Genomic DNA, 25,263 nt, shown 5'->3' with positions numbered 1-25,263 from the left:
TGCCATGGGCAGGGACAACTTCCACTAGACCAGCTTGCTCAGAGCCCCATCCAACCTGGCCTTGAACACTTCCATGGATGTGTTCATGGATGTGCTCATGGATGGGGCATCGACAAGTTCTCTGGGCAGCCTGTGCCAGTGCCTTACCATTCTCACAGCAAAGAATTTCCCCCTAATAACAGGGAGGTTCAAGCAATCACCTGCCTTGAGGGTGGCCCTGGGACGAGCTAGGTGCTTTGCTGCTGTGCTTCAGAGGGCGTGTAGTGCTCGAGGGGAGCAGCCCCCAAAGTGTTGTCTCATCCTTCTGCCACACCCCCTCACATTATATATTTATATATAATATAAATATAAATAACAAAAATAAATAAATATTTTATATATATATATATATATTTAATCCCCTTCAGGATTAAACCCTGAAGTTACTGACTTTCTAATTTGTGAGTGAGAGTTTTCTCATCTCACTTGCCTCTGTTAAAACTGGCTTTCTAAAGTGTCAGTGGCAAGTGCACTGCAGGGAAAACTGAACCAGAAACTCCTACATGGGTCTGAGTGTTTGCGTAGATGCTTAGTTGTCATTTGCATGGCAAGGGTCACCAGTCATGGGAGGGGTTGCACAAGAGCACACCTGAAAAAACCCAGTGCCTCATTCTCCGAGGGGCACTTCCTGATGAAATAACTTCGCTCTTGAAGACAAGGAGGGACAGGGAAAGAGTGCTGGGGTTCCCCCTTCCACACCTCCTCTGCCCAGACCACACTGCTCAATTGGAAAGTTAAAGAAAATAGATGAGTTTTCATACACCCACCTCTGCAGACTCATCCTGCAAGTCAGGCAGAGTTTGTTCTCCCTCCTTCCCACGCATCTCCTCTGCTACTCAGCCCTGGCCCTGAAGCCCCTTCTCCCATCTCCCCCAGCTGCTACTGGGTGGAGAAGTAACCATAAACCCACTTTAATTGCTCTGACCAGCACGGTCTCCCTGGGGCACGTCCCAGGGGCACACTGGCACCGGGTTTGTTTCTACAGGTGGGCTGAATTTTGGCTGTTCTCAGCCCACACTGAGCCCCGGTGGGGCAGTGCAGCCTGGGCCCCCTGGGCTGTGCTGTGGTGGGTCTCCCCTCCCTGCCTGGCTGACGGTGCTGGGTGGGAAAGGCTGTGGCTGCTGCTGCCTTCTCAAGAAGCTTGCTGCTGGAGCCATCACGATGTGCTGGCAGGGCACGTCGGGTTCGGCACCAGAGGAGTGGCTCTCAGTGTGTGGGGTGGGGCAAAAGCACAAGAGTAACTCATTATATACACCAAAATGTGTGGACTTAATTTAGTGTTGTCATCTGACCAGGGCTGATTTGTTTCGTAAAATAAAAAAGAGACTGCTATAAGGGTGAGAGCTGGATCAGCTTGGCCCAGGAAGGAGGCTGGGAAAGGGTCCAGGGAGGGCAGAAAGATCCACGAGGATTTTCCTGCAAAGAAACTGCTCAAGAAATTGGTCAGAGGCAGTGTACATGTGACGCCTGTGCAGCTCTGCTTGGGTGGAGGGGGAGCCATTGTCAGGGAAAGCAGCCCATCCTTGAGATTTGGAGGGGAGAGAGTGGGAAAGAAGGTGCAGTCTGGATCAACCTGATCCAAAATAATATGTGGTTTGTATTTTCTAAGTAGAAAATTAAAGAAAAAAAAGAACCCAAAAAAGTAAGTAGAGCAAATGATTTCATGTTGGAGGAAATATAATTTTTCCTATTAAAAACCAAAACAAACCAGACCAGAAAACTCCCAGATTTTACAGTTAAAAGATTCGTGACATGCACTGAAATATTTTCTGGCAAAGCTGAGAGGTCTCTCCTCCCCCCAGTACCATGAAGCTGGTGTTATTGGAATGTCCTCTGCCTGGATGGGAACACCATCACACTGAGGTTTTGGGACCCCACACCATGTGTGTTCTTGGAGGTTTTGCAGCTCTGACACCAGCACCCACTGCCAGTGTTTCCTTTGTTACTCTGGACCCAAAAGCTCTCCACCAGCAGCACTGGAAACAGGATGGGTACAGGAGCTGAGTGCGAAACTAATTTCGAAGAGGTGCTGGAAACTGATGCTGAAGGGATCTTTGGAAACTCTTTCACCAAGCTGAAAAAAAAAGGGATTTCCTAAAATGACTGAAAATGAATTTGCCACATCTGCAAAGAGTGGATTGTGGGTTGTCTGTCCCTGAAAATAGCTAAGGAAGCACTACAGTCAGAAACTTTTCAGTATGCTACCAGTCGTCCTAAATCCTGAAAACATAAGTGTTTGAGTTGTTAAGGCTCTACTACTTTGCACAAAAAGATGGTCTCTTTGGCAAAAAAAGAGCTAGTTTTGGATTTAAGGACAACCTAAAATTAAAGCCAACAGTTTGAGAATCTGTAATTGATCTGCTCAGAACAAATTATTTGGCTACCTGAAGAGAATTAAAACATTTTAATTTTTTTTGAAAGAATAACAAAGAAGAAAAATATTAACCTGCTGAGAAAGAGAAAATTGTATGGGCAAACTAAAACAAGCAAGAATTTGACCTCCATATTGGGCAATTGTGTGCAAAGGTGGAGAATAGAGGACTCAGTTTAGTTTGATGAACAATCCAAATACTGCTTATGACATAAAATTAGACTCTGTATTTGAAAAAGAGCTACAGAAACTAAAATGATTTTATGCCATTGACCTTAACACTCCTTTGTAATGCACTTGATGAGGGGGATTTTGGTTTATTTTTACTGAGACAAATTCAATAGATTTACAGTGATGAATGCAATAAAATTATACACATGGTGAAGGCAGTAGAACTCTGTCCAAGAAACTTAACTCCTAGAAATTTGCCATTTTCAGCTGGAAAGTCTCAAAGGTGTGACTCCAGCAAGGCTATTTAGTCAAACAGCACCAGATGGATTTGTGGGATTCATCTTCTGATTTGGTTATGAATGAAAGTAGTCAGTTAGGAGTTTGCTGAAGGCTATTTTTACCTGGAGAATTTTGGTCAAGGTAAGGTTAATGCAGTTGTGCTTGGGACTGCTGCGCTTTGAGTGAAGGATGTGTGGAAATGGGAGGGAAAGGAAGCTCACATGAAGCCAGGTAACACAATGACTGAAGTATGTTGCTTGAGTTAATTCAGTTTGTGACATTTTGCTGGGATACAAAATGTCATGGTCTCCAGGAGAATTTGTGACTGAGTTTTCAGTATTTTCCTTTTTCCAGGAACCTCACCAACAATACAGCTCATGCTGTCCATGAGGCATAAATATCACTATTTCCACCCTTCAGACTGGGAAGAGAAGGAGTTCTTTGACTAATCTCTGAAGAGCTGGATTCTATCTGGGTTTTGATGGGCTTGGAGCATCTGCCTCTCTTTAAATGGCCCGAGGTTGGGAACCAGCCCCTAGGAAGACAGGTATGATGGACTAAGCAGGGAGTGACACTTCATACTTACAGGAAGAGAAACCCTATGCAGAGAAATGTCTTTCAACAAGTATACTTGTGTCTCTTTCTCCTTGAGAAATTTTTAAATGGTTTTTAAGTGCTTTTGTAAACTCAGACTACTGTGGTAGGCATGCTTGTATAATTTCCAACGTGCCTTTGGTCCTGAAAAATTGAAGCAGCTCAGGTTTTCTCAGCATTTCATGGCCCATGAGGTGTCAGAGGCACCACCTGATGAGCTGACAGAAGCCCAGAGCTGTGTTCAGCCCAGCTTTGACTAAGCTGACACCCTCCTGTTGCCCTTTTATCACTGGGGCAGAGCAATGAGGAGATTCAGGGAGTAGGACACAGCATACAGAGCAGATCCACTGATCACATCATAGGCAGCTGGTGGCTAGAGATCCCTCCTGCCAGCGCATGGCCAGCCCTTCTCTCTCAGGGTACCAAAGTCCTCAGCCTAACAAAAATGTCTCTTCTATCTACTGTACTGAAGGCCACAGATCCCAAGCCTACCCTTAGCAAACCACGTGTTTCAGTAATAGTTCCAGGGAGGGTAAAAAAAACTGTTGTCCAAGAAATGCACACAGATGCCAAGTACTTTGTTGTGTGATCAATAAGGTAGCTTGTTTCAGCACTTAAAATTCATCCAAAGGGCTCTTTTGAATAGTCAGAATCATCTAAGGCAAAGGCATTTTTGAACATACCAATTTTTGAACATACCTACGCTCCAAGTTCAGAGTGTTGTGGCTTTTTGGTTTTGCTTTGTTTTCAAAAAGGTTGATGAAAATCATTTTCCTAAACTGACAGCAAACACCGTAACACATGTACAGAAACAAGATAGCAGTCTCATACAGGAAATATTTCTGCTTTCATTTTTATTTTATGAATACATATACAACAGATGCATAATCTTCCATTATCCAGGCTTCAAAGTAACAGGTTGGGGTCTTTTTTTCCCCAAAATAGCTTAAAGAAGAAAATAAAAATCAGAATGAAGGAGCTGTGACATAGCCAAACCATACATTTGAAAACTTTGCTAAAATTACTGCTGAAATGTGCCTCTGTGTGTATGTGTGCATCATCCTGCACAGTTAAAGCCTTACCCAAGATATTTAGTAAATGAATAAAAAAATGCTTTGGCATAATCAGAGATTCCTCCATGCACAGTTTATTGACATTTCTGAAATAATAAGAAAACAAAATCGGAGGACTATATCATATATAATTTCCTCTTCTTGCCTTTAAATGCAATGGGGAAATGAAGAGGAGTCTGTTGACAAGAGACTTTGCTTCCTTACTAAGATGGTTATATTAGCAGGATGCAAGCAGCTTCATATAGTAGAGATGGAGAGATATATGTATATAATGTAAAAATGCTATTTTATATGAGAAAAGAAAGTTTTTCAAGATAACATAAAATGAACCACTCTAAGACTAGCTTCCAGCAAAACATTTTGCTTTATTAGTTCTATTTTCTAGCTACAAGTCAAGCTGACATTTGTCAAGCTTTTTAACTTTTCATATGGCAGTCTATAAGAAACGTCTCATGCAACGTCTACAACACTAAATACAGGGTAAATAATTGGGATTAAACATGTGAGGAATAACAGATTATTATAAGGACCAGTAACAGCATATTATGTACATAGAGCCATATTATATTCTCATGTCTTCACAGTAATGTGCAAATGTGACAAATATGGCTTTCATTTTTTTTTTTTCTAAAGAAAGTAAGACGTAATTATACAGAAGAATGATTTAAAACACTTAGTTGGATTTCACCATTTTGTGAAACCTGTTCAGTCTTCATTGCATCGGGGTTAAGGAGCCACCCCAGTTCGGGGGTGTAGTTTGGGTGTGTTTCCAGGAGGGGGCACAGATTCCTAAGGCACAATATTAATGTTAAACATTTTTAATTTAGTCATGCTATTTTATTTTAGTTTTGTTTTTATTTTTTTTTAATTTTTTTTTTTGTTATATGAAGTAATAGGTCGTTGCTAGTTATATAATAAGCAGTTGATTGTAAAAAATAAAATGTTGAAGGCTACACTACATGCCTACCTGTAGCTCCAGGAATATTAGGTAATCTGAAAACACATTATACAGCGCCGCATGTGAAACCAAGGTGGATTTTTGGTAACATCCTTTTCCATACATGTAGCAGAGAGTTATAAGGCTTCTGCGGAATAATAATATTATAACTGAACAAATATTTTACACTCTTCCATAATAGTATTTACAGTCACTATAACTCATATTCTGACATTTGGTAAATAACATGTATCTTGTATGCATCCTTCTTGCCTATCTAAAGTGCTTGCTTAACTGCATGAGGAAAGAAAATGCATACCTGCTTTAGGTGCAACAAACCCTCAAAAGAAGTAGCTGAAATATTTGCTGTGGATTTGAAATGCATTCTCAGAAATTGAAATTATTGCTAAATTCAGTGCCCTTACTAGGCAATCATCTATATTATTTGTCATATATAAATATATGCATATATACTAGTATGTATGTACATGCATATACATTCATCTATCATGTAAAAGATAGATTTGAATTTTTTGTCCATCAACCTTTTTTATTTTGTGCTATTCAGTTCACTTGTGCTATGACAGAAGCTGGATCAAAATCAGAATCTTACTATGCTACTACTACCAACCCTATGATTCATTAGCACGTAATGAAGGCAATATGCTAAAAGAAAGCTGAGATGATGATGAATCAGAAGACTTTTGAAATGCACTGAGAATAAGGCAATAGGCTGTACATTACAGCAGAGGAAAAGCTGAGGAAATTCTGGAATTCATAAACATGTCTTACTTGAGTTAGGATTGCTCTCCCTACTCTGCTGCAAGGTCCTATGCTTTTTTCCAGTATCATTCTCCAGAATTCAAGCTCTAGAGTTTCTGCATCTACCAACACTTTTAATGGTAGCAAATTCAAAGCTTATTAAAAATGCCCTGATGCCACAACCTGGTAAAATAAGGCACTTCCAGGGCTGTATTCCAGCGGTGCCATGCCAAAAAGATCAGCAACGGGAAGAAGCGCTCAGATTTTGCAGAGTTTCCTAGTTTTGTCCCATGAAATGAGCCATCTTGGAGCGTACTCCTTCTTCTCTCTTTTGAGATGATTTTATTTTAAAAAAGTTGTTTCATCAGTTGAAGTTGAGGAGCTACTTCTTTGTAAGCAAGAGGTAAATCTTCAGTTCCTGACATTCATTAAGGTGGAAGATCAGAGTGGTACCAGGCAATGTCTTCAGTTCATTCAGTATGTCCCGACTTGAGGTGATATGCCAGCCAAGTCAAAAGTGTGTATTTCATACCAGGCCCACACTGAAAGCTATGAGTGGACATTGGTACTGGAAAGGTCATTCCTTATAATTTCATTTACTGCAAAGAAAGAAGACAAGAAAAGGAATCGATTAGCATCCTGATGCTGCAGGCAGTTGTCCTCAGTCCACAACCCCCCTGAACTTGCACTCATTCCTTTACAGCTTCAGGACAACTCTGAACAGTGAGTGTGACATCACCAGGTGGCTTGTACAGGCTGATCACAGTGCAAACCCAGCAGGATTAACCAAAGTTATTAACATGCCAAATACCATGTAAAACCAGGCATCATAAAACCAGCAGCATCCTGGATCCTTGATTGCATCAAACATATTTAACATTTCAAATTGGTTACAGATAAAACATTTCATTTGCTCTAGAACTGCCTCTGAAATGCAAAGCCAGGAAGACTACAGGAGATCCTAGAATAATATACTCCTTCCACAAAAAGAACTGCTTGGAAAGTATGTTAGCCATGGTAGGTACTGGTGGCAGAAAGTTGCCAGTCACTGAATCTGGGTATGTGCAGCTGCAATGCCTAGATAGAATACAACTTCACATGATGATTTTTTTCCACTGTGGGTTGATATTAGGGAAAAAAAAAAAAAAAAAAACAAACAAGAGAGGAAACTGCTGCATGCTTGCCCATTCCCTGGAGCTGGTAACATGTTTAAATATATACCCCCCCATCGTGGTGTCCAATGCATATGGACATGCACTCTTTACTTCACTTCTATCTACACAAACAAATGAGAGGGACAAACAAGTTAAAAAAACTGTCCTGGAAGAGTCAGAGGAGACAATAAACAAGGTCTGCTATCTCAGCAACATCCAGCCAAACTGTATCTCCACTGATAAAGAGTTGTTTTCTTTATTCATGAATCTTCTTCCTTTCTTCCCCCCTCCCCTGAAGATCATCAAGCAATACAGTTTCCCACACTCCAATTATGTCCATGTGATTTTTGGCAGATGGACAGGAAATGACTGAACCTGGCAAAGGTCATCAACACAACATCCCTTTTATTTCCACTCCGCCTACCTACAGCAACTGGCACCACCTGATTTACACGGAGATAGACAAAATGCCATCAACAGGACTATCACTGCTTCTGAATTTCTGTAACATTGCCAGGACTGGGAAACACGTGCCCGTGTCATGGAAGCACCAGGAAAAAGCCTGCATTTTCTTTTCCTTGTAGGCTGCTCTTCACAGTAATCCAGATAACTTCATGTGTTTACTGGAAAAGACCAAGCCTGTGTAAAACCAGCTTCCTGAAGCAATTAGTTGGGTATGTTTGGTGTTGGTTTTTATGGCTTTTTTTTTTTTTTTTTTTCCTGCAGACCTATTGCCCACTTAATAATTACAGCACATGAATCAGTCAGGATTTGTGTCACAGGTCCTGGCCACCAAAACCAATTCTACCAATAGATGCACACACCATACTTCAGAGTGGAAATATCAGTTGCATTTGTAGCTATCTACTTACAGCAGCAAACTAAGAAGTATTGAAATGAGCTGTGAAAAGACAAAGCAGTTCTTCCCCTTGAGAGTGCTGTGGAGTTCATCTTTAATATTACCAAAGAGCAAAAACAAATTCAAGTGGCAAGCCCTGCACTGAGGCAAAGACTGCTCTGCATGCATCCAAACACAGCCAGCAGTGCCACCCTGTTTATATGTGGCCAGACTCCAGAGAGTTTTAGGGACTGAGTCTCTGCTTTGAATGCAAACAGCATTCAACTTCTGTGGAATTCTGCCATGATGCTTTTGTAAAGATCACTTCTGTGATAAATTTCTAAAGGCACTCTCAGGTCTGCGGCAAAATCACACAGCGATACCTTTGTGTTTTATGTGACAATGAAAACAAATCCTCCTACCAGCCACGCAGCATCATAGTTTTGCTAACTTTCCCTCAAAGGTTCTGTTAAATCAAATAAAATTAAGAGCTAGCCTCACTCTTTGTACAGTTACTTAGTGCTTAGAAACATTAAATAATGAATCTTCACAGTGCTTCTGTAAAATGCGAACATAAAAACATCACTGGTATTTCATGGGGACAGGGAGGTGGAAATGTGAAGGCCCTCCCCATCTCAGTCAGGATTAGCACCAAGGCATCTCAAATCTCTGAGTAATGCTGTAGCACTTGCTGAGTTACTCTTGCTTGATTCTTTCAGTGAAACTTTCAAAAGCAACAGCCTCAGCCTGCCAGCTCATGCTTTCCCCTATTAAAGCATGTAGCAAAGGTATTTTGGAAGCAACTTGATGACATGAGCCGAAGGTCCAACTCCAAAACCAGCTTAGACAGCCAAAAGGCTGCCCCTCCTAGTCACTCTAGGTACCTTCAGCTGATCCTCTGTCACTTGAGTGTTGTAGGACACGTCTTACTCCAGATATGACACAGCTTTTCCTTTCAGCTGGGACCCCACCTGCCTTGGCTCAGGCCATGAGACCACGGTGCTCCTTGAGTCACACTCTCTCCATCTCTCAGCAGCCAAATCAATTTGTCCCCAGCTGAAATCACTCATATTTTGTTACTGACTCACAGCAGTTTATTGCTTGTTTTTATTTTATATTACTTTCATAAGAGAGGTGGACTTCTTCTACCTTGATGAGTAAGTCTGGCGTCCTCATGCAACAACATCTGGCAGCTGTTCAACAACAGTCACGAGACAATGTCACCACGTTCTTGGGAGACAGCTGAACCTCAACCCAAGTGCATCCATTGCCACCAGACATCACTATCAAACAGGGCCAAAACCACCAAAAGGACACTCTCCTCCACAGTGGTCTGTGGACAGTGTGGCTCAGATACAGCTCTCTTTATTTCACTATTTCACTTGCTGTTTGTGAAGACCCACTGCAGTGTCAAAAATGCAAAATATTCCCAACAATGCAGTGGAAAAAAACTTGCAGAGAAGGACAAGAGTGCATGCAAAAGGCCCAGGTGGGGGAATACATGGCAGCACAGCTGACCTTGCAGCAGCAGACAGCTAGCAGAGATGAAAGAGGAAGTGTGATTCGAGGGGGGTTTCCCTCACTGCCCACCCAGACACCTGAGGCTGCAAGGAAAACCCTCTGGTGGGTGGAAATGGGGGAAAACCAGGAGGCAAGCCCATGTGAAGTGTGCTGGGTGATGCTTGCTGGGTTTGCTAGAAGGATGCTCCCCACTACCTACCCCAACTGCATGGTCCAGCACTTCCATGAGGACTCTCCACTTTTTTTGTTTCTGATTTCTGGAAAATTTATTTCCTTTTCATACTCCAAAACATGTTAACATTTCTGTTGCATGCTAGGAAATATTTTATTTTGCATCAAATGGAATGTCTTGGAATGTTTTTTTTTGACCCCAGACAGATTTTTCTTTCATTTGGCAAGAAAACATCAATATTCTTGCTATAGGCTGACCCAAGACTGTCTTTCCCAACAGCAAATCAAACCTCTGCTACTGAAGTTCTGCTGAAGCATTTTGTGTGACCATCTACACAAGTGTTACAACTACCACTGCTGTCAGTTCTTTGGAAAAGAACATAAGAACCAGCACACCTCTAGTGGTGCTGTCTCTAGTTTACCTTTGCTCTGCTGGACGACTTTGTGAGCCAGAGGTCTGCAATCTTGCTTCTAATAGATTTTGGTGAAGTTTCTTCCATTAAGTTTTCTACTAACCTTCTGAACCTGTTCTGGCCTTCACAGTTTCCTATAGCAATGGCTCTACAGTGTACATATGTGAGGGTGGAAAAAGGGGTTCTTTTTGTGTTTTGAATTTGTTGCTTGTAAATGAGTTGACTGTTCCCTGTTCATTAGCTCCTCTGCCATCTATCCCTTTGGTATCCTCATAGCTCCACTTGGTCCTGTACGACCACTTCAGAACTTCCCAGAGAGGCAAGATCTGATCATGCAGATAAAGTAATTGACATTTTTCTCTCAGCTCTCACATTTGTAACAAATTATATAGTTAAGGAGAATCAGCTGGTTGCAGTCTTGAATGCTTAAGTTTTGACTTATAAACCTGCTACTATTATAAGAGGATTGTGCATGCTCCACAGAACAGCAATATTCAGTGCAAGCAGTATTTTGGCCCAGGTTTTGAGTTTAATTCCTAAAGCAAATGCTGGTCTTTGATTCCCCGGATGCTTGGATACACATCCTTTCATGTCTGCAGTACCATTCCAGGAGTAGCTGGGCTTTGAATAAGCACAACATTATTCAAAGAAAGGTTGCAATGGCTTTACACTAATTTTTAAAACAACATAACCTGAGCACTAACAAAGACCTGTTTTATAACCAGGAGAGAGGAGATCCAAATGATTACCCAGCTTGTTGCAGGCCCTACATACAGCATAGCAGCAGATCTGGGATAGCATGCGAGATGTTTAATCTTCAATGCCTAGAGTAGCACAACACTTCCCTTAAAGCACTAGGTTGATCTCTATCAGATCAAAGAGCTGAGTACTATGATTTACAGTGCCTTTGTCATCAGATTTTTTTTCACTGTTTTTCTGCTGGCTTTGGCAGGGAGGCCACTGTCGCTTTCATAGCTAACACCTACAGTTCCCCACAATGCCTTCTCTCAACTGATATTTTCCATTGTCATGTTCAGCTTTTCCACTGACAGAAAAGTCAAAAAATAATAACGCTGAGAAATGCAGGTAACACATGACCTCTCTACCTGTCAAGGCTTCTGAAAGAGGAACCTTTCCTTTGCTAAACAGCAGATGCCACAGTAGCAGGATGTGGTGAGCTGTTACACCACATTTTAGTTTAATAAGGAGATTTTTTTTCCCTCTTATATTTAATTTTGCTTTGAAATGTCCTTGAAATGGAAATTTCTGCTTTACTAATTAGCAAAATCAGTATCTTACACCATGCACCAGTTTGGGCTCCTGCATGGAACATGACAACCAGATATATCTGTACAAATGTGGGTTCCATATATAGATGTGAACTTCATAGGAAATGTATTATTTTTAACACTTAGTAGTTGTACATGGATTCCATCAACGGCAAGACTAAATTTCTGCAGATTGCTGTCTTCCTTGCATCTGACTACTATTGTGGATAACAATGTGGCCTTCTGTTTTAATAAAATGCCTGTTCTTCCGAGACAAAGTTCTGTCTTCCAGCTCAGACATTGATCCTGCTCAAATCAAAGAAGTTGCAAGTTCAGTGGTGCAGGGAGTTGAGAGAGGGTACATGCACAGTGTTTCCCCAGCTAGGGAGCTTTTTGGGGATAGAAATAAGAGAGTTTGGAAGACTTCATACTCCTAAAGGTGAATGTCTCCCAAGAGTCTGAAAAAAATGGGAAGTGAGCTGAGAGCCGTGGTCAAACTCACAAGGAGTCTACAGTTTTGTGGGTGAATGGTAACAGTTTGAAAACATCCCATTCCTTTTTACATTGCAAGCAGTAACATTAATCTCTGGTTTCTGGCTAGGTGAAGTTGCTGTCTTGTCACACATGTGGAATTCAAAGACCAATGTTCCCATGACTTCAATCCATATCAGCAGGAGCCCAGAAAGGCTTGCACAAGGAGATTGAGTAATGGAACTCTAGGTTGCATTTACTGTTGTGCCTCTTTATGATGCACTCTTCCACAAGGAAGCTTTGTGGCTCTTCATTCTTTTTTAATACAGAGAGAGGTGAGATAAGAGTTTAGGCAAAAGAACACTCAGAGGTTTTGCACTGAGCTGACACCTTGTGATTCACATGCCCCTGATGCCCTCTAAATAGCAAAGGCATCAACTCAGCTCCTTCAGGATGGTTTTTGGTTTCCTTATCAATAGAAAGTGCCACATGGCATGTCCCAAGACATCCAGGCATACGGGGTGACATGAAGTTTCTATCCACAGTTGACTAGCCAAACTTTGCTTGTTACTTCATGTCCACCTCGGGACCACTGCCTCCAAAATGGAGCAGAAGTGAAGACAAGAGGCAGAGATTTCATAAATGCTCTCTTGATGAAAATTAACAAACATAGCCTGCTCTGACTGCTTCACATGGCATGGAAAATGCAGGTAATACCAGCTGCACCTTTCAAGATATGTGTGTGGAAAACCTGTGGTAAATCACACTCCAATTCTGCCATGTCTGGACAATAACGCTTCATCTTTCAGATGGGTGTAGCTGCCCAAGCAGTACGATGCCATGACTGGAGACCTTATTTGGATGGTGTTTGACACTGGTCAGACTGTACAACTTCTGTGTCACAGCCTCTAGAAGGTCTGTGGAAGGTCTGAGCAACCTCCAGAAACAAGTAGCAGTCCTGAAAGAAAAACTGCCTTCATTTGGCTCTTTGTTTTGCCTCCTGGCAGAACTCATTAGTTCAGGTCAAGCCTTACATAGTACAACTACAGCAACACCCGGGTCAGGGATCTCTCCACACAGCTCATGACACAGTGTGGATGCACCCACAAGTGCTCTGAATTTCTGCTGTCACTATTCAGCACACAAAGAGAGCCGGGTACACATAGCTCTGGAGTGACTGTGAGTTTGACGCTGACACCACGCTACCTGCAATAATGCTTTGTAGTATGACGTTCACTTTGCTGCCTATAATTATTGCCCTTGGATTTTTTCCACCAGCAGTGATGCCACATCTTGCTCCATCAGGCTTGTGTGCTCTTATAAATGCCCTTCTTTTAGATGAAATGCCATATATTAGAATCACTGAAGAGCAATTCAAAGTTGCAAATGAATGCAGAGGAAGCCGAAATACAGGAGGAGAGTTTTTTTCTTATCTCCATGTAGAGATTTTATTTTAAGAGAAAAATGGCTAAATATAGATGCATATACAGTGACTAAAAAAATTAAACTCCTAGTATAAACCATCCCATGACTAAAATTCTACAGTTTTTGTCAGGGTACCTACTTCCTCACTATTAATAAGCATCACTACTTTTTGACATATTAAAGCTGCAACAAACAACATAGAATTGTTACTCAAATCCCAGAAAAAATTGTTTTTTCTTACAGAAAGTCTTTTTTCAAAGCTAGTAATCATTGTCCTGTGAGTGAGGCAAAACATCAGCAAACAGTGATATAAATTCCTGAGGTGCTAGACTGTAATGCAAAACTATAGATCACATGAAAGCTTACCGAATCAAAAACCAAACAAAACAAGTCTTGTGAAGCAGTGGAAAATATAACTTCACACGTTCCACAAAGAAGTTAGATCTTGTATTACCTCAGGTGTCCTGGATGTGTTTAAACCTTAAATTTATTTTTATCTGTTTAATCATAATAAGCCACTACCACAGGGCGTGCTATTTTTGGAGACAGAGAATAGGACAGTGGAGCAAGTGAGTGACAACAAGTAGCAGGTTTGAATAAAACATGATCCTCCCATAAGAACGTCAGCTTGGCACGATGGAAGGCGTTGTTGTGCATGACAGCCATTACCACGGAGTCATTTTCCTACCTGCTTTACCCTCTGCCTCATTTAGTTAACCAACTCCGAGTCTTACAGGGAGGCTGCACTGCGGAGGGCTAATGGGAAAGGTTCCTTGTAGTGTGATGACAGCACTGTGCGGCTGCAATTTAACTGGGGCTCTTGAATAGGTGCCCAGACTAAATGAGTCCCATCCTATTGCACCAAAATTTCTGGGTTTCAACTTTTTCATCCCTCCCATATGCAGCCCTGGAAATGCCCTGCATCTCTTGCTCTGCAAATGCTTAGGGATGAATTCCCCAGCTGCTGGAAATTAGCTTAAGGATCAGCAGAGCTGCAGTGATTTCCAACACACTGGAGTCTAAACTTCAGATTGTTTTTACTCTTAGTCTGAGGATGGCTGCAATCAATCTGATCTGCCCTTTTACCAAAGAATCAGAGACTCAAGAGGAATTTCAGGTAGCCCATACTAAGGCCAATCTTGCCTGGAAAGATGGGGATTTGGGTTGTGCAGAGGCTGCAGGATCTGCCCCAGTATGATGCAAGCCTCATCTAAAACACACATACACACATATGTGAGGGTAAGGCTGGGCAATGAACAAATAAACCACATTTTAACCAAAATGATGTGTTTATGTTCCTAAGAGCATCTGTAAGGGAAACAAAACAGACATATTTTACATTTTACACAAAATTTCCACATGACAGATAAACTACACAAATGTTACCTAAGGCAGCCAAAACCTGAGGTCAGTGCTGCTGGAAGCTTTGCGGGTACCACTCCGTAAGGAGTAAGGAAGACCATGTACCCCTTTGCCATAGATAATAAGAATTTGCCCCTCTCATGAGCAATACAGTAATGCAAATTGATCTTGGTGAAGAGTTCTCCTTTTCAATCTGGTGCCCAACACTGAAACAGTACTGTCAGATCCCGGCATTCAGAGCTCATGATTTGTGCCCTGAAGCATGACAAGACTAGATTCAAAATGAAAACAAATTTTAAGCAATTCTGCATTTACCTATTTTACTAGCCTCCAGATATCTATGGAATTGTTAAATCCTGAATGTCACTGAAATGAAACTTCCTTTTTTTGTCTTTTTACTCTCATTTTCCTGGTCCCATCTCACAAGGTTTGCCGTACCTCACAACTAGCTCTCAACTAAAGCATAGATAACACCTGCAACATGAGGCTCTCAAAGTATCCTGTGGTTAGAAAAGCAAGGTTAAAGCCCACCTGATGGCCCCAAGGGCTGGCAGGTTCCAAGGTTCACCAGCTGTGAATGGGAGAGGGGGAGTGGGACTGGACCATGTCACAAAGCTCTGGGCCCAATGCTGAAGGCTGAGACTTGGAGACTTCATGCCCTGCCAAAGGAGCATCCCGTGTGCAGGCATCCAGCTTTTCTGTGGGCAGCTGACACCAACCCTTCAGACCTCACATGGCCATCAGGCCAGACCTTTCTACATAACACAAGAAAGGGCTTTTCTCAGCATGCTGGAAAAGTGATAGATTAGCTTTAGAAAAAAAATTCTGGGGATACAGAAGGGAAAATAGGGAGCAAGAAAAGGTCCATAATCTCTATGGCTTACTGATTTCAGTTTAAAAAAAGCCTAATAAAACTGAATTTCTCTATTGATTATACAATTATTAATCTTTTTAGAAACTTTTCCAACATTGCACATAATGAGCAATTCATCAAAGCATATTAGGTGCCACAAAAGTTGCATTCAATATAAAGGGGTCATTAAGTTTCTTGTAATTGAACATTACTGAAGCTTTCATTAGTTCTAAATCAAATCAATGGGATGTGCATGTATGCTCTTTATGTAGTAATAGTATGGCCCAAATTGATCCTCAGGAATCCTCTGAAATGAGCCACCTTGCACTGCTGTCCATAAAAAACCAGCTTGTGTGCAGCTGGGCATATCACGTAAAGCAAAGAAACAGTAAATATGACCTTAGGTCACACAGCAGTATTTGCTGAGTGCCCTTTTCTTTCCATGGGTAGAGAACAGCCGAGAGATTTCACTCCTCTTCCACTCAACCAGCCTTCAAATCTGATGGACTTGAGCAGGAGTAACATGGTTTCAAGAATGGAAGCTTCCTGGAGATAGGTTAAAACAGGGTTTATATAATTTTTTTTCTGAGCAAGAAGTTTGGTTGTCTTTTTTTTTATTTTATTTTTTTTAAATGGACCCAGCTTGCCCTATTATCATCACCATCATCACCACCTCGTTCCTTTATAGCTGTTTTCATCAGTGAAGTGCATGCCAAACAGAAAAGATCAGTGCAATTACTCACATCACCCAGCAAAGCAGGCACATGGGCAGGGACAACAGGATTGTGTGTGGCCACTGTGTAGACACACAATGTGCCTTTGGCACAGCGGGTGGCCACTGCTGGAACACATCTGTGCCTTGCCCATGTGAAGGCTGAGCCTTGTTTGATAACCCCTGATCCACAGGGGTTTTGCCCAGTCAGATAAAATGTGAAATGACATAAGTGACCCAGTGAGTTGTCACATGCTGCTGAATGGAAGAGAAAGGCTGGGTGGGGCTAATACAATTTTTATGTGTTTGATAAGGGAAAAGAAATCACCTATGAGCCTGCTGGGGACTAGACTGGGAAAGGTCACACTAGCTGTGGGAAATCCTTAGGTGGTGGAACACAGTTGCTAATCTTCAGCAGTGGGCAAAGAACCTGGGCTGGCTCTGGGAATCTGAACTGGTGCCTGTGAAGAGATGGCAAAAAAATGCATGCAATAAAAAGCTGTCACACGATAAATTTGCTTTTGGCATGACCTGGTCACCATCATAATGTGAGCTGTAAGTAATGCCACAGGATTTAATTTCAACCACAGCAGCATCTGTTGCTGGGGAAAACTGCAGTTCAAAGAGAAGTGCATGTCCTCTTCCTCATGGCTCCTTGGACAAGAGCACTGGCAGCGCTTAATGACACTCATGCATTGGCTTTGTACCACCTTAACTAGGGACAGACCTTTTCATAACAAAACTTCCAACCAGTTTGACTGGGAAGCTTTGTTTCAAAGGCTGATTTCAAGTGGATTCACACTGGAGACATACCAGTGCAGCTTGGGCCATGATGTGGAAACTCCTAGGGTGCTGGTGGATGCTGTCTCCAATGTGGAGACGTGGCTGTGAAAACTGCACCCAGACTGTTCCTGGATTCCAGTACTCCTTGGATGCTAAAACCACTTACAGCAAGCATCTCAGATTATAGCAGCTGGAAGAATACTCTTATTTGTACGTGGTCCCAGTGTGACAGAGCTGCAAACATGACAAAATGTCTTTTCCTCTTTTCTCCTCTCCCACATGCTGTGCCTAGCTGCAGGATGGTTCAAGCTCTGGCTGGACTGACAGAGCAATGTCAACAGTAAAATCACCACATGCAGTTGCAAGAATTCAGTAAGAATCACAGCTGGTCTTCCAGGGAAGACAAAACCTTCCTCCTTACAGCTCAGTGCTTGACACAAGAACCCTGCTGATCCTCAGTGCTCCCCGCTAGAGAGGAAATGTATTCTGCCCCAAGAATGAAGCACTGTAAATCTGCAGCCAGTACTAGAGAACTAGGGAAAAGGCACTTGAGAGCAGGTGTACAACACTCAGCTCTCAAACACACTTAAGGACCTGAAAATGGTTGCATTAGACTTGTCAAACAACCACTTGCAATGTGCAACAGGCTTATTTTCTGCCTCTTTTTGAGCACCTGGACTTCAAAACCCTGGCTTCTCAATAGCTGAGCAACGACAGGGCGCTTCCATGTCCCAGGCTACAATCTCACAGCACATTCAAACTCCAGCAGGAGTTGGCCTGCACCTTTGAGAAGTGCTCCAGGCAACAAATGAGTGGAAGAACTTTAACAGTAATTCAAGAGGAGCTTTAAAAAATTTAATAATGCTTCAATGAAGAAACTGGCTGCTTTCATGAGATTCAGTCAGGTCAAAACAGCTAATTCAGAGCAGGAGGTAAACACGTGGATAACACAGCAGTTTGGGAAAATCCACACAACTACACATTGCTTGAAGGGGCAGGCAGGTCCCCGCTCCCTGGGGAGCTCAGCCGGGATACGCAGACTACAGGACTTAGTTGTGGGCATACAGATGTGCAACATCTGGCTCTTTCTTCAGAAACATCCTTGCAACAAGAGCAACCCAGCAAGAGTCAGCTCTTGCTGAAGACCCTGTGAACCAAGCACTTTTTTTGTCTGGAGATTTGGGGACATCAAGGACATTCCACTGATGAGATGAAAGAAAAAAGTACAACAAAGGTTTTGGTGAAAGGCTGCACAAATTGATTGTTGTTTGCTCCACACAACAGCCCTTCTGGTGCACCACACCTTTTGTAAAACATAGTTCCATGAAACAAATTATTATCTCCAGTAACTTCCATCTACACACATTTCTGAAATACTTTCATTCCAAACTGTTTTGAGAGGAAACATTAAAAAGAATGGAAACCTGGCAATTAATCAGATGGAAACCTTTGTTTCCATTTTACAGACTATGAAAAAAAGAAGAGAGAATTATAAAAAGAATACCCAATACTAACTGCTAAGTAGGAAAATAAAAGATAAGCAGAGGCCAGGGACTTGGACCACTGGTGTGCTGCATTCATTTACCTGTGCTCCGATGTGGTTCTAAAGGGTGGTTCAGATCTGTGTTTGCTGTTCTTGTTCAAACCCACATGAATACCTAGTTTGAAACTGGGTTTTGACAGATGAAAATTCTATTTCCTTAAAAACTCACAAAACAAAAACCTTGAAAATTTTTTTTCAAAGCATGGACGAAAGTCTCTCCTGGTCAAGACACAGAGCAAATATTTACAGGTGCTGGGGAGACACCATTTCCTCCCTTTAGGCTTCAACCTGGTGTCTGCCACATGATTTTATCCATTCAATGAGTTTTTTTTTTCCAGACATCTGCCAAGAGGAAATAACTTCGCTGTATTGGGAGTCTGGGAATCCTAGAAAACAATCTTAAATCCATAAAAGAATTGAAGTGCAGTTTTACTGAGCTGTTCAGTTCGATTCTGATTTTTACTACAATGTCAACAAGAGTTTAATTTGTTTTAAAGTTTAGGTTCTTAAATCTGAGTGATATACGGTAGTTTACAGCTTGCTGGCAACAGCTACTGTGGAAAAAAAAAAATGGAAAGTGCATATAAAGGCGGTTCTAACTTTGACATTGTGAAAGAAGGGAGCAGTGCCAAGAGCAGCAAACAGCATGGCTTTCCCAATCCTGGCTGGCTTTAGGGACTGCTTGCTATTGACATCAGTCGCTATGGGATACATTTCCCTGCTCTAACAAATTTCATCTGGAGCCTGTAATTAAAAAAGAAATGTCTCAAAGTGTAATTTCTTTCCCTAAAACATTCACACATGTTAACTAGATTGCTAATAGTGTGAGATGTCTGTGGGTGGACATCTTCCTCCTTATCTGCTGTGTCAAAGGGGACAATTTATTTATTAAAACCAGTCCTAAAGGTAGTAATTTTTCTGCATACGTCTTTGTGTATGGGGGTGGTGGTGTTTTTTTCCCTAAACTGCTTGCCGAATGAATGATTTGGAGGTGCTTTTCTTTAGTTTTTTTTCTTTTCTTTCCTCACAGAAGTCATCTTCACTGTCAGCCTGATTTAAAAGGTACTCAGAGTGACTAAAAATGTCTTTGCGGAGCAGATTGAGAAGTATCCTGTCTGAGCTGTAAAATTATAATAAAAATAAAAGTGGTTGTAATAATAATGATAATAACAATAATAATAATAGTAGTGATGTAAGTTTCCTGCTCCAGTGACTTTCCACTAGTGTCTTTGGCTGGCGCCCCTTAGTAAGTGCTGCTAAAAGCATTTACAGGAGCCGCCGGAGGGCCAGGGAAGCTGATCTGCATCAGGCACACACCAGACATGCACGGGGATGAACATGAAAAAGGGATGAGAAACATGTGTCCCTGGGGAAGCAAGAAGGGGTTTTCTTGGCTCTTGGAGAGCGTGGCAGCCCCAGCTCTGCCATGGAATGCTGCTCCCAGCCAGGCACTCCCCACCCCACATGGCCTTGTAGAGCATCCCCCCAGTACCCCACAGGCGATGATGGCTGAAACTCTCCTTCCTAACACACACAGCCCAGACGCAGTTGTCTGCTTGTGCCTTTCTCTCTGCCAGCTTCCCCTCCTCTCGCTTTTAATTTTCTTTTTTCAACCAGCTTTGATTGGAGACAGAGCTTGGGGTAAATCAGAGGAATTTCTAGATTTTTCTGAGTGCTCTGAACTCTTGCTGTTTTCTGATACCTACTTCCTGCCATATCTAAAATAACAGCAGCTGCAGGGGCCTGATAGAGAAGAGCTCCAGGGGAGAAATTCTCACAAACGGGGTGGGAACGAAAAAAAAAAAAAAAAAAGAAGGAAAAAAAGGACTTATTAGGGAGACGATAACACAGAGAGCCAGCATCAGATTAATTGTTGGAGTTGATAGCACCATAGGCTGTGGATGTTGTCAGAAGCAAACAAATCCTGTAAAATGACCATGGGAATGATAAGTCTCCATGTTTGCTGGGATAACAGAGGTAGCTTTACAGCACTTGTCCTATTGTATGGAGTATCATGCCTCAATTAGCTAACGTCTCTTAGGGCCAGATAAGTGAGGATGAATGTCCTGCCTTAGAAGCTTTCATGCTTTCTCTTTGGCGTGGCTATCTATGGAGAGCTGCAACAAATCTTTGTACACATACAGAAGGCCCCCTCTTTAGACAAAAACATCAGAGAAAATGGAAAATTGTTGAAATTACATAGTTTTCCATGGAGAACACTTGGAGGCAGTGTTGTCATTGTCTCATTACACACCACATGAATGAGTACAGCCACCCAAGAGACTTCCAAAAAGGGATCTTATAGATTTGTATGAGAACTACTCAAGAAGAAGAATGTCTCTGTCCTACTGGCATAAAGGGTGACACAAACAGACATGGCGCACTCATACAAAATACACTTATGCACTATTCATTGTGCAAGAACACACTGAGATCTCCTTGAGATCCCTTGCGACTAACACAAACATTGCTTTAAATATCAGCACATCCAAAAAACCAAAGTGCTTGAAGCACTGCCAGTCAGTGAAATACAGGCAGCATTTAGGTTATTGTATGTGCCATTAAACGTAACATATTAATGTAATTCTACAGTTCCTCTGGGAACTATAACTTGTGTCTGTATCAAGTTTTGGGTCCTGAAATTTTCACCCAATATTAGAGATTTTCATGCATTATTTATTTTCAACACAGGAGTTTTTAAAAGATTATTAAGTGAAGGTTATAACGATTGTGAATTGGAGCCTGATCCAAAGAGTGCAGGAGACAACTGAAGAATTCCTACTCACTTCAATGAGCTTTGCATCAAGTTCTTATTAAACAGACAGACATCTGCAAAGGTAGTCTGCAAATACTGGTCTGATGGCTTGGCAGGAAAAAAATACCAGTCACTGTATTGTAAACACTCTATTTTGTTCCTTATTCCAAAAAGATCATTTGAAATGTTTTAATGTTTATATGCAAAAGAGGCAGGTAGATGTGTTCTCTTATTTTGCCTGAATTTTGAACCATGCAAGACTTCCCTGAGGTCAGCAGACTTCTGATTTCCACCACTCAAACAGGACAAGCACATTTCTGTTTACTTCAGTGTGTTGTTTTAGAGCATATGCATGTGGGTGCAGTGTGATCCTAGAGCCCTACCCACTTTCTAGGGAATAGTGGAAAACCATGCACAGGGTTTTAACAGCAGCGTGTAGTTTTTCTTTTCTAGATTTTAAGCCATTTCTCTAGAACTAAAAATCTTTTCTTCACTTGAGTACACAGCACAGCTGCCAATTTTTAGTTGGTAAAATAAAATCATGTTAAGGTACTTGGTTCTTCCCATCCTCAGAAGAAGCTCCTTAAGATATGAACCATATTTGGTTCATAATCAGATAATTAAACAAACTGGCCAAGTTTAGACAGACTAGACAATATTCTGGCAAAAAATCATGAAACTGAAACTAGCTAAGCCATATTTTTAGTTACTCTTGACAATACAAAGAGAGTGAATTTGTATTTCTGTAGAAGTAGAAGTAGTTAGAAAATATGAGGCATTGCATAATCCTGTTTTAAGCACTGTTATGGCTGTGCTGCATTACGTATGCTTACAGAGCAGTTCATTTACTGGGTAAGGAATTTGGGAGTAGGATTAACACGCTTTCCTTTCACACTAGACTAGATCAGATCACAGTAGGAGATCAATCTGCAAAAGATCCCAAATTTTGTTCAAAAAAAGTGAAGGTCAGACACAGTCTAAAGAGCAGCATGGCAATTATTTACTGACATGAGACTGGAAAGAACATCACATGGAGCACATCTTGGACTTTAGACACGTAGGAAAGAATGGTTCATTTTATGCCACTAATCATAGCCAAGGATTAAGATATTTTGGAAAAGCCCTATTATTTCTCATTCTGCAAACCTGGATTTCATTACTGGTAAATCATGAAGTTTATGAAGTCCATTCATACAAATTAATTTCCTTTCCTGATTTCCATTGGCATCTAAGACACAGATACAAAACAGAAATAAAAGTTTGCAAAGGAAAAGAGAAAGATACACAGAAACGTCTGTTAGTAATTAAAAGCAAGGTAAGGATGTAACTAGAAGAATCATCCCTGCAGCTAGTACATTCATTCTGAAATAAATGGGTTTGGGCCTGAACAGGTAGAAGTCAGTGCAGCTGCACTATAATTAGATGGACCTATGCTGAGTTAGTCCAGTTGCCTCTATCAAAAATACTCAATGGTAAGTTCTCCCATTCATAAGATTTTCATTTTGCAGCAATGTAAAATCTAGGTGCCTTTTCCATATTATGAGAAAGATTCCCACCTACACATCTCAGAGAAGAATTCTTACAATAATTTTAATGTCACAAGATGTGGGGTTTTCCCCTTTCAGTGGTGCTTCCCCCAAATGAAAGTTTTTCATATGAAATGTAAATCTGTCTTCAGACAACTTTCTGAACACAGATATTTTTCCAAAAATAGGCACAGGGAGGTGGTGGCCACATCCCTCAGGGGATCATACACGACAGAAAGCATGATACAGCCTCATCTGGCATCACAAGCATCTACCAGCTTCTCCCTGAAGCAGGCTCTTAACTGACAGCAGAGAAATTGTGTTGATTGCTGCAGAAATTTAGACGTTATCATCAGAGAAACCATAAAAATAACCCTCAAACATCAGGCATTCATCTGGCTGACCTCTGGCTGGCTGACCAAACGTTTTTAGGGTCACAGCTCACACCATAAGATGTAGACAGCTCTATATCTTATCCCCTTCCTCACTAAAATAAATGACCAAATAAATGACCAGTAGGTTTGCTGCACATTTCAAAAGCAGATTTTTTTCCCCTGAATTCATCTAACAAACAAAGAAAAGGTCCATCCATTTGTAGATTTCTTGGCAGGAAATCTGGCATCTCTATCGAAGTCTACTCACTTTTCATACACTCCTCTGTGCTGAGTGCTTGAATCCAAAATATTCCTTATAATAATAAAGCCCACCCTACAGTTAGATAATGGTACTGTTAAGCAAACGCAGGCCTCGGTTCCAGCAAAGTAGTTTATGGCAGCAGAAGGTGCTCTGTTTTAAGATGGTGATGTTCCCCATGACAAAAGTCAGTGGAAGGGAAGGGATTAGAGAGGAGTTTTCTCTCTTACTTTAGGAGATTATAATTTTTTCAGAAGTATCCAAGTGATTTTGGTCTGAAACATATAAAAATTTGTGATGAGACACCATTCAGTCCAGATATTTTCCCTAAGATAATATTAAAAATAGCTTTGGAAATTTCAGCAGATGTTCCAATTTTTTCTAGTTCAAAATTTTTTTTGCTAGTATTCTGTCTTTATGTAAATAACTGACTCTAATTGATTCTTTAATACAGTGATTCATAATCTGTTGTGAATCTTCTGTTAATTTATTTGAGAGTCTGTTATTATTTTCTCTGATTTAACACATCCTGTTTTAAAACATCCATCGAAGTTGATGGAAAAAAAAATCATGATACTTGGATGACATCATAAATATAACTTGAATGCCATCTTTTGAAAGTTGCAAAGTAAGGGAATTTCCTGTTTTATTCTTCAATTGAATATCCTGAAAGTGAGCTTTTACAAATCCTCAACTGCCTTGTCAAGGTCTGATTACTTCTACTCCTTCTAGCACTATTTTTTCTGGGTAGTTTCCAACTGGGGAAAATTAATGGATAATATATTCTTATTTTTCTCATTTTTACTGAATGCCCTGTTACATTCTAAGTCTTAAAACTGATATGAAAATTTATCACTAAGTTCAGGTGATGGGACTATATTTATTCAAAGACTACTTCCCACATGTCCCAGATTGAAAGGCAAGATGTATTCCATTCCAGGGGAGGCTCCTGCCTTCCTTGCTCCTGCCTTCCTTAGGAGACACCTGTCTTTCCAAACCTAGACACCACCCCTTTAATTTTTACTGTATTTCTGAGGTTTTTTGGTCTCCCTGTGAGAGCTTTCTCCACCCAGTGTCAGCTCTGAAGTGCTTTACTTGCCCCTTAGAAAAGCTGTGTCTAGAACACAGAAATAAGCCATGGGGTTATTTGAAGGTCCTGCCCTAGGGGAGCTGCCCACCAAACCTTTCCACCTGCAGACAAAGCAGCCATCTCACTGCAGATCAATACAGAGAGAAAGGCTCCTCTACGCTCTGTCCTTGGATCTATAAAAGTTTAAGGAGCACAATGCTCATATCATCATCTCCTCTCATTTTTCTGTATAGTTAAATTATGCTGGGGCTAAGTGAGGTATTCTTTAGACACACTTTTCCATGGCAGTCAAATCCTGGGCTCTTACTACTCATTTGTACCATTTCACTTTTAGACAAACTCGTCTCTCTCACACCCACACTCATCCTTTCCCCTCTTCTTCCAGAATTCATCTATGGGTTTTTTTTTTTTTTTAAATTTTTTTTTTTTTTTTTTTAATGTGGATGTTATATTTAACCCTCCTCTCATTTCTCTTTTTCTCAAGCCTTCTTTCACTCTAATTACACCATCAGGGAGTTT

The 25,263-nt window shown here is 41.2% G+C and overlaps 1 protein-coding gene across 5 annotated transcripts in view; it reads right to left on the bottom strand.

The window, feature by feature from the left end:
• Window positions 1-4,291: 4,291 nt before the first annotated feature.
• The window catches only part of NFATC1 (nuclear factor of activated T cells 1), a 111,143-nt gene continuing 90,171 nt past the window's right edge, over window positions 4,292-25,263 (bottom strand). For all 5 annotated transcript variants that reach the window (XM_041714231.2, XM_041714232.2, XM_041714234.2 and 2 more), the window contains one exon: window positions 4,292-6,825. In XM_041714231.2, the coding sequence (XP_041570165.1) occupies window positions 6,776-6,825 (50 nt within the window). In that variant the 3' untranslated portion in view covers window positions 4,292-6,775. The remainder of the gene's footprint in view (window positions 6,826-25,263) is intronic.

The sequence above is a fragment of the Taeniopygia guttata genome, chromosome 2 (assembly GCF_048771995.1).
Source record: "Taeniopygia guttata chromosome 2, bTaeGut7.mat, whole genome shotgun sequence".
Taxonomy (NCBI): Eukaryota; Metazoa; Chordata; class Aves; order Passeriformes; family Estrildidae; genus Taeniopygia; species Taeniopygia guttata.
The sequence above is the reverse complement of the archived record's forward strand: the minus strand, read 5'-3'. Positions and strand labels throughout refer to the sequence as shown.